The following is a 10873-nucleotide window of genomic DNA, read 5'->3' as shown; positions in this document are numbered from 1 at the left end:
AATTTTCTATCCAAAAATACAAATTTTTTAACCAAAAAAGATGAATTTTTAACAAAATAGTTAAATTCTCTACCAAATAGTTGTATTTTTATCCAAAAAGATAAAATTTCTCTTGAAACAGATAAATTTATATTTTTTTAAATTTGTAAATAGTTAAATTTTCATCCAAAAAAAATTCCAGTTCACTTTTTAAGATTAAAATACGAATTTTTTAACAAAAAATAAGTTACTACGAAAAAAGTTAATTTTCAATCCAAAAATACCCATTTTCCACCAAAAAAGATGAATTTTTAACAAAATAGTTAAATTCTCTACCAAATAGTTGCATTTTTATCAAAGAAAGATGAAAATCTCTTAAAACAGATGAATTTCTATTTTTTTTAATTGTTAAATTGTGATCAAAAAAAGATTCCAGTTCATTTTTTAAGATGAAAATTCCAATTTATTAACAAAAAATAAGTTTCTATAATAAAAAATTGAATTTTCAATCAAAAAAGACGAACGTCTAATAAAAAATGATGAATTTTTAACAAAATAGTTAAATTCTCTACCAAATAGTTGCATTTTTATCCAAGAAAGATTATATTTTTATGAAAAAAGATAAATTCTTAATAAAAGAACAACAAATTTTTTGTTAAAGTTGAGCTTTCATCCAGAAAAGACTTCAGCTCATTTTTCAACCCCAAAATGTAAATTTTGAACCAACCATTTGCATTTTTGTCCTGGAAAAATTCAAATTCGACTAAAACAGGTGAATTTTTAAATAAAAAAGACCAATTTTCAAAAAAAAAGGAGTTAAATTTTCATCCAAAAAGATTTTAGTTGACTTTTCAACAGGAAAATACGAATTTTAAACAAAAAGTAAATTTTCTAGAAAATAGTTTAATTTGATAAAAAATGGTTGCATTTTCATTCAAGAAAGATGCAAAATTTCTACAAAAAAAGATCAACTTTTAACTCAAAAATACTATTTTTCAGAAAAAAAGTTTTCGTCCAAAAAAAATGTCAGTTAACTTATTAGAAACAAGATATGTTTTTAAAAAAAAGGTTAATGTTTTTCGAAAAAAGTTGAATTTTTAACAAACCAGTTGAATTGTTAGCCAAAAAGGATGCATTTTTAAGAAAATTATTAAAATTTCAATTAAAGAATAAAATGTATAACTAAAAAGTGCATCTTCACGACAAATTTTTTTCGAATTTGCAAAAATTACGTACATGAGTGAAGGACCCCCTACCGTAACAAATAGTAGCATAGCTGTTACGAAATTTAAGTACGGTCCCTAAAGTCGCAGAAATTCCTTCAAAAAAAAAAATAAGTGAGTAAACTTTTTCAATAAATCGCACCATGACTTCTTTGAGGTCTTTAGTCTGCAGATGGTGCAGAGGTTCCAAAAAGTTTTGTTGAATGTTGTCGTCCAAGGAATATTTCACGTCGGCCATCTGCTTCATGGCCTCTCCCATCTCGATCAAGGCTTGAGCTAAAGACAAAAACGGAAGCTTGAAGGCGACTCGGGTTCATTTTGAAAGTTCGAGAACCTATTTTCTGTTCAATTTATTTAAATTGACCTACCAAAAATGCTGTCTTCGCCCATTTTCTTTCCGTACATCAACATGCAGTCCCCGAGAACACCTTCTGGTTGAGGGTAAGTCGAGGCCTTGGCCTGTCCGCTTAATTTACTGATGCCCTTAACAGCAGCCATTTTTGCCCTTGCTGTGGGATTTGGCTGGAGAAACTCTTTCGTTTTCATCTGCAGCTCCTCCACCAACTCGTAGGTGACGTCCGTTTTCTGTTTTAAAAAGAGATGGTTGATTTAACGCTATTTTAGGGTAGAGAGACTCGAGCTTCCAATGTATATATTTTTTTAATTAAAAAAGATTTTTATTCAAGGTGGTAACTGAAAACTCAAAAATCCAGTTATTTACATAAATTTTCAAATTAAAATGGTTTGAAACTAAACAACTTGTAAATTCAATCATTGATTGATTAACAATTATTTTTTCTTTGTTTAATTAAAATATTTTGAAATACTTAAATGATTTTAAACGATTTTTGAAGATTGGAAGAATTTGCTACCAAAAGAGTTGAATTTTCAACCAAGAAATATTTTCCAATCAAAGATAAAGATAAACTAAGTTTAATTATTAATTAATTGTCGTATAGATTTAGAATTTAAATGAAAAATGATTTTTACAATAATAATTCGAGTGTATAATAAATAAATTATTAAAAATAAAGATTATAACGTTTTTAATCAATTTAGTTAATAATTTTTTCATTATTATAAAAATTTATTTTTAGAGTTGATAATATTTCTAATAATTGTATATTAAAAAATAAAATTGGTCATTTTCCTTCTTCAATTCAAACTGTAACCAAATTGGGATAAACAAAATGATAACTTTTTAATACACTTGTTGAATTTTCACCAAAATAATTATATTTGCAACCAAACAATTTCCTTTTTATCCAGAAAAGATCAAAGTTCTAACCAAAGAGTTGAATTTTCCAGAAAAAAACGAATTTTCAAACAAAAGAAACTTTTAGTCAACAAAGAATGAAAATTTCAAATAAATTGTTGAATTTTCAAAATAATATAAAGGAAGACCTGAAACTCTGAATGAAAAATATATTATTGATAAATCACGAAAATTTTTATTTAAAAATAAAATTATCGGAATAAATGATATATCAATTTCAATTCTTATTAAAACTTTCGGATTGAAACAATTACAATCTAGAAATTCTCACATTTTGAACGGATCTAGAATTGTTTGATCAAATTAATTATTGTTCAGATTTCTATACTTAGAGTACAGATCCATTTTAAAAATAATTTATATATTTATATTTACAGTTTATAAAAGAGAACTGTTTTTTATTAAAATATCTTTGATTTTAAAAACTTTTGATTTTTAATTTTTTAAACCTTTAAAACTGCATTTTAAAATTCTTTAAAGCAAAATACACGCTTTTAAAAATTAAAAATATTAAATGGAAAATTTTTAAAGTAAAATATTTTCGAATTAAGCATTCTAATCTGCATGATATAATAATTTTAAAAAAAGATTTTTATTCAGGGTGGTCACTCAAAACTCAAAAATCCAGTTATTTACATCAATTTTCAAATTAAAATTTTTTGAAACTAAACAACTTGTAATTTTAATAATTGATTGATTAACAATTATTTTTTCTTTGTTAAATTAAAATAGTTTGAAATACTTTAATGACTTTAATCGATTTTTGAAGAATGGAAGAATTTGCTACCAAAAGAGTTGAATTTTCAACCAAGAAATATTTTCCAATCAAAGAGAAAAATAAACTAATTTTAATTATTAATTAATTGTCGTATAGGTTTAGAATTTAAATGAAAAATGATTTTTACAATAATAATTCAAGTTATAATAATTAAATTATTAAAAATTATAACGTTTTTAATCAATTTAGTTAATAATTTTTTCATTATTATAAAAATTTATTTTTAGAGTTGATATTTCTAATAATTCTATATTAAAAAATAAAATTGGTCATTTTCCTTCTTTAAATCAAACTATAACCAAATTAAGATAAACAAAATAATGACTTTTTATTACACTTGTTGAATTTTCATCAAAATAATTATATTTGGAACCAAACAATTCTATTTTTATCCAGGAAAGATCAAAGTTCTAACCAAAGAGTTGAATTTTCCAGAAAAAAAACGAATTTTCAACCAAAAGAAACTTTTAATCAACAAAGAATGAAAATTTCAAATAAATTGTTGAATTTTCAACCAAAAAAGTAATTTCCAACCGAAACAAGATGTAATTTATAACAAAATAGATACATTTTCAACTAAAGAGATCAATTTTTAACGAAAATGATAAATCTTCATACAAATACAATGCATTTTTAATGAAGTAGTTAAAAATTAAACCAATTAAATGAATATTCAACTAAAAATTAGAAATTTTGAACCAAAAATAGCATAGTTCAATTTGACAAAAAAAATAATTTACAAGCAAAAAACTTAATAGTTTATATTTTTACCAAAAGGATAACTTTTTAATAAACTTATTGAATTTTTATCAAAATCATTATATTTATATTTAAAAATTTGAATTTTTGGTCAAAAAAGATTAAATTTCTACCCAAAGAGATGAATTTTCAATCAAAAAAATCTTCACTCAAAAAGGAATACAAATTACGGAAACCAATCCATTCTTTAAAAAGTAGTTAACAATTAAACCAATTAGTTTAATGTTCAACTAAAAAAGAGAACATTTAAACTAAAAATGGAATAGTTCAATTTTCAAACAAAAAAATTAATTTTCAAACAATAATCCAATAGTTAATATTCTTACTAATATTTACTAAAAATTTTTGATGAAAAAAAACAGTTAAAAACAAAAAAAAAGACGAATTTTCAATCAGATGGTGGGATTTTTAACCAAAAATCATATTTTTTAATAAAATTATTGAATTTTCATCAAAATAATTATATTTGCAACCAAAATGTTGCATTTTTAAACAAAAAAGATCAAATTTGTACCCAAAGAGATGAATTTTCGACTAAAATTATGAATCTTCAAATAAAAAAGAGAAATATTGAACAAAAAATGGGATATTTCAATTTAAAAAAAAATAATAATCTTCAACAAAAAATGTAATAGTTGATATTTTTACTAAATCTTTAAAAATATTTTATTAAAAATAGCTGAGTACAACCAAAAATACGAATTTAAAGAAAAACAGGTTGTCATTTTTAATGATCTTAATTGTATAATTAATCAATTAATTTAAAAAATGTTAAAATTATATCATTTAAACCAATTTTAAGACAGAAGCATTACAAATTCGAAGATTAAGCTTTTTCATAAACTGAACACTTCTCAAATTAAACGTTAAATTATTTTTATTTCAAATAGTTTAAAAATCCTTAAAATGCTTCGAAATTTTATTTAAAAATTTTGAATCATCCTAATTTTTCATTACATTTTTTCAAATTTGAAATTACTTTTGACATTTTTTCTGAGTTTCTAAACGTTCATTAAAATGATTCGAATTTTTCCTACAGTCTTTTTTTTTAATTCTGCCGAATTAAAAATTTTTCTCAAAATCTTTCACATTCATTTTTGATAATTTTCTAAATCTTTTTAAATATTCTCTTCAAATTAATTTTTCAAAATAGAAAACAATTATCAGTTTCCCTGGGAAATTTTTTTCAGCGCCTTTCAAAATTCTTAAAAACCTTCTAAATTTTTTTTCGAAATCTGCAAAAATCTAAATTTTGATTTAAATTAGACCGTCTATTCGTAGAGAAATTTTGAGACAAATAGTCCGATTTTATCGGTACACGTAGGCACTTTGTTTGCATTAATTTAAGCCATTTCAAATTTTTAATTAATTTTGAATTTTTTGAAGTTTTAAATTTCTTTTCAAATTATTCCGATTTTTTTCTAAAAATAATAGGTGTTCAATTGTTATTTATACATTAAAATTCAACAATTTTTCTTAATTTTCTAAAAAACGGAACAATTAAAATTATAACGTTCAATTTCAATTTTTAATATTTAATTACAATTACTGATTTTAAATTAACAGTCAGATACTTCAAAATATTAAGTAATTGTTATTTTTCTTAATTAAAAATTTCAAATTGAATTATTTAAAAATGGAATATTTTAGACTGAAATAATATTTGAAATCTACTAAAAGCTTTTAATTATGAATACACTATTGAGAAGTAATTTTAAAATTAAAAGTATTTTATAAAGTTTCAAACGGATGTTTACATTTTTTTAACTAATAAGACATTCTAATTGAAACAGATTAATTTTTAAAGTTACAATCTGGAAATTCAAAAATTGTGAACTGATTCCGAATTGCCTCAAAATAAAATTCACTTTTTAAATGCTCAAGTACAGTTTAATTTTAAAAATCATTATTAATTTATATTCACAGTTGATTAACTAAAAATATTTTGTATAAAAAAACTTAGATTTCAAAAGATCCTTATTGTTTAAGTCTTTAAAACTGGATTTTTAAATTCTGTAAAGTCAAATGTACGCTTAAAAATTACAGATATTTTACAAATTTGTAGGAAAAAAAATCTGTCAAACCCGTAATTGTTATTGCAATTTCTCGTCTCTTCTAAATATTTCCTAAACTTAAAACAAAATTTAAAATATTTAAAATTAACTTCGGGTCCGAAATTTATTGCAACCCTGAAAAATGTGAGAAAAATATGAAAAAGGACGATGAAGAAGAATGAATCTCTCTTCAAGGTTACAATATGCATAAGAAAAGTGGGAAAAAATTTCCCCTCAATCTAATTTTACCAGACCTTTGCGAGATTGTAATTGTAATAAGAAAGAACAAAAGGAGTCTGCTTGAGGGGAAAAAGTTGATTATCAAGAAAGAAACCACTTTGCTTTAGACGAGGTCTTTACTAAAGGAATACACTCACCCTCTCCATGTCCACGAAGTCTACGTCGAGTTTTGTTCCTTCAGCACCACCCATTTTTTCCGTCATATACTGAAATTAAATTTAAAAGTCATTACGATAATTTCAAACTTCAGAGCCGAAAATGATCTTAAAACGGAAAAATAGGGTGACCTTTCACGAAAATAGACGAATAATGGGGGAATATATTTTTTGCAATGAAATTAATGTAGGTAGCATATTGACTTCAATATGAAACGCTTTAATTTCCTGAACCTTCACGACGAAATATATTGCATATTCTACCACAAAATATTTCAATTTTAAATAAAAAAAGAGTTGAATTAAACCAAAAAATACGAATCGCCAACCAAAAAGATGAATTGCAAAAAAAATTATTTTCAACGAATTAGGTGGATCTTTAACTAAAGCAGCATAATTTTTAGTTAAAATTTTTCTTTTTTAAGCAAAAAAACAAAGATTTCCAGCAAGAGGTGGTTTTGCAAACAGAAAAAAGCAATTTTCAACAACATAATTAAATGCTCAACCAAAAGAGTGCATTTTTTACAAATCAGTTAAATCCTCAATCAAAACAGATTGATTTTGTTACCAAAAAGTTTAATTTTCAACCAAATAGTCCTTTTTTTATCAAACTGTTGAAAATTCTACAAAAAGTTGAATTTTCAGCAAAAAAAGTTTATTTTTAACCATAAAATTTAATTTTATACCAGAAAAGATTAATATTTAAGAAAATAGTTAAATCGTTAAACAAACGTTTTTGAATTTTTATTAATTTTGAATTTTTATTCAAAAAGAAGAAATATCTTCAAAAAGAGGACAAAATCTTCAACGAAAAAACGAGTTCTTAACAAATAAATTAAATGTTCAACCAATGAGATGAATCTTCAACTACGAAAAAAATTTAAGATAGTTCAACTTTGAGCCAAGTAGTCGAATTTTCAACCTATTCGAACAGCCGACGGAATTTCCAGTTCAAAAAATTAATTTTCAAAAAAAAGAACGGCTTTCAACAAAACAGTTAAATTTTCAACTAAAGATATGAACAGTGAACCAAAAATGATTTTTTAATAAATTAGTTAAATTCTCAACCAAAACAGATTAATTTTTAAATAAACAGTTAAATTTTCAACTAAATAATTGAATTTTCTACCAATCTGTTATAATTTCAAGCAAAAAAGACGAACTTTCTAAAAAAAGGTTGAATTTTTAGCGAAAAACTTTATTTTTAATTAAATTGTTAAATTTTCTACTCAGAAAGATGAATATTTAAGAAAATAGTTAGATACTTAGCCGAAAACGATGAATTTTTAATCAAACAGTTGCATTTAAAAAAAAAAGAACAAATTTCTACGAAAACAGATAAACTTTTTTATTTAAAAATTAATTTTCAAAAAAATAATAAAACTTTTAATCAAAGAGATGAATCATCAAACAAAAAATTTAATTTTGATCAAAATATTTGAACTTTGAACGAAGTAGTAGCATTTTTAATATGAAAAGATAAATTCCTAACGAAAAATATAATAGTTAATATTTTATTTAAAAAAAAAGAAATTTCCAAGTACTTAAACAGTTGAATTTTTAAATAAAAAAATTAATTTTCCACCAAAGAGATAAATCTTTACGCTGAAAAATTAATTTGTAACCAATTAGGTGAATCCTACACCAAAACAGCATACTTTTTAAACAAATAGTTGAATTTTTTATCAAACTGTTAAAATTTGAAGCCAAGAAGACGAAATTTCTAAACATTAAAATGTAAACCGAAAATATGAATTCTTAACAAAATAATTAAACTTACAAACGAAACAGAATAATTTTTAGTCCAGCAGTTGTATTTTTATGAATAAAAGAGATTTCTACCAAAAAAAGGTGAGTTTTCAACAACAAAAGTTTAATATTCAGAAGAAAGTTCACTTTCAATAAAGTAGTACATTTTTCTAGAAAAAAAAAATCATTTTTAATAAAAAAGTTAAATCCTTTAACACAAAAGATTAAATTTGATTGAAGCAGTTGCATTTTTAAGTGAATAAAAGAAATATCTACAAAAAGAGATAAATTTTCAGGTCAAGAAGACGAATTTTTAAGAAGAAAATTGAATTTTCGTTCCAAAAAGTTAAATATTCAAGAAAAGAACTAATTTTTAACCATGAAAGATGACTTTTATACCAAAAAAGATTAATTTTCCATCCAAAAGGATGAATTTTTAGCAATGAAGAAGATTGTTAAAAAACCAGTTAAATTTTCGACAAAAATATTAACTATTTGGCCGTTAAATATAAAAAAGTGTCAGATTTAAAGAGCTCAGATTTATAAACTTTTAATAATAAATCCAGAAGCAAGAATCGAATTTACATAAGAATTTCTCAGTTGCATATTGCATAAATAAGAAAAATACTTTGTATCGCTTGGAAAGGATTTCAAAAGAATATCAAAGTTATGGATAAATCGTAAAACCGATTCTAAAAATATATGCAGGCATGTGCAATTGAACCAGATTCTAAATGAAAAATTCTTTATTTTACATTATAAAGAATAAATAAAGTAATTGAAACTTTAAATTTAATAATAAATAAATTTCGAACGCTTCAAATTGAAACAAAAAAAAAACGATTTTTTAAAAATCAATTCAAGTTTCAACTAGAACAGTTAGAAGTTCATTTATAAACCTGAAAAAAGTTTTAATTTTAAATCAACAACAGTTTAATTCAACCAAAAATGACGAATTTTCAACACGCGTTGAATTTCCAACTAAAAAAGATTCTTTAGTTAAAAGAGAGAATATTTCTACAAAAAACCGTCGAACTTTTAAGCAAAAAGATTAATTTTTAACCAAGAAGATTAATTTCCAACAAAAAAGCACGAATTTTCAACCAAAAATAAAACAGATAAATTTTCAGTTAAAAAAATTAATTAACAGCAAATACAACGAATTTAAAATAAAATAGTTAATTCCAGGGTTTGCAGGTACATCAAAATTCCCTCACATTTTTAACTAAGTCACAAATTTTTAAATAAAGATAAAATATTAAAATCGCAGTTAAAAATTTGATTTTCAAACAATAACAAACATTTTTTCAAAAAATTCTTAACAAAGTATGTGGTCCAAGTATAGATTAAGTATCAAGAAAATTACTTTTTCTACCAAAATATTTGAAAAAACGATAAACAATTTAATTTTCCGTTTATATCAAAAATAAAAATTTACTCCCGAAATATTAATTTCTTTAGATTTGATCTAAGAGAGAAATAACAATTTCAGGTCAATCGCTCAAGAATGCTTAGATTACGACTTCATAGATTTTGAAAAACGGTTTGATGTAGCGACTGAAAATTTAATTTCAATTTTTTTCTAAAAATAAAAACTTGCCCCCAAGATAAGGAGGAGCTAATTAAAGGTAATGCATTTTTCATACAAACAAATTATCCTGAGTCGATTATTCGTGGAAAAGACTATAAAAAAAGAATTTTGTTCAAAAAACGATAATAATTTCAAACAATATAGTTAAGGGAAGTAAAAAAAATCACGACGCTAAAATACTATGCTAAATTCCAACTAAAATTTAGATAATATTTTTTTATTACAATAATAAAAAATACGAATTCGACAAAAAAAATTTTATCACAACGTGTGTTTGATTTTTATGACTTTTTTATGGAATAAACTTATTTTAGGAAAAATAATGGCATCATAAAAACCTTATTTTAGATAACAAACAATAAATGAAAATATGAAAACTGATCAAAATTGTAATATCAGTTGCAGAATTTGTGCAAGCAACAATATGTAGGTCAGTGCTCCTTTTACTGCAAACCGTTAGAACGGTAAACCTGAGGAATCTATATATACATAGTATTATATACGGATATATTGATGTCTTCCAAAGAAGTATGCACGAAGAATTTAGGGCAGATATTTTGTTTGAATAAAAAGCTCACTGATTTTTCTACTGTAAATATACTGAAAATTAATATAATATTAAAATATCTATATGATGATTAAATTAATCTTAAGAGTTGTGAGAAACTGTTACAGTAGATGGTTCTAAATTTTGTAATAAAAATTATTTCTATAAAAACAAATTAAAAATTTATTTTATTACTAATTTATTGATAGGTTATAATAAAATATGTACATTGTTTGGAAAACTCTAAGCAATTTTTCGCAAAGATTTTCTACAGTGTCTGACTAAAACTGACTATGACTACTTCCCTGTCAATTATTTACTTCGAAGCTCTTTCAGATCGTAAATTATTACTTTAAGTGCAAGATGATAAATTATAATTCAGATGATACTTTACAATTCTCCCCTTGGCGAATAATTTATTTTTAGAATAGCTCCGTGAATTGAGGCGGGAATAATAAATCTGCGAACCATCTTTCATGGGCGGCGAATCGCGATTTTGTAAATTATGGATTTTTTTATTGA

At 23.6% G+C, this 10873-nt stretch overlaps 1 protein-coding gene across 7 annotated transcripts in view; it reads right to left on the bottom strand.

Moving 5' to 3' along the window:
• The window catches only part of LOC117181631 (endophilin-A), a 144724-nt gene that overhangs the window by 43942 nt on the left and 89909 nt on the right, over nucleotides 1-10873 (bottom strand). For all 7 annotated transcript variants that reach the window (XM_033374510.1, XM_033374514.1, XM_033374511.1 and 4 more), the window contains exons 3-5: nucleotides 6447-6515; nucleotides 1571-1787; nucleotides 1345-1478 (exon numbers count right to left, since the gene is read on the bottom strand). In XM_033374510.1, the coding sequence (XP_033230401.1) occupies nucleotides 1345-1478; nucleotides 1571-1787; nucleotides 6447-6515 (420 nt within the window). The remainder of the gene's footprint in view (nucleotides 1-1344; nucleotides 1479-1570; nucleotides 1788-6446; nucleotides 6516-10873) is intronic.

Source organism: Belonocnema kinseyi, chromosome 10 (genome assembly GCF_010883055.1).
Source record: "Belonocnema kinseyi isolate 2016_QV_RU_SX_M_011 chromosome 10, B_treatae_v1, whole genome shotgun sequence".
NCBI classification, from domain to species: domain Eukaryota; kingdom Metazoa; phylum Arthropoda; class Insecta; order Hymenoptera; family Cynipidae; genus Belonocnema; species Belonocnema kinseyi.
The sequence above is the reverse complement of the archived record's forward strand: the minus strand, read 5'-3'. Positions and strand labels throughout refer to the sequence as shown.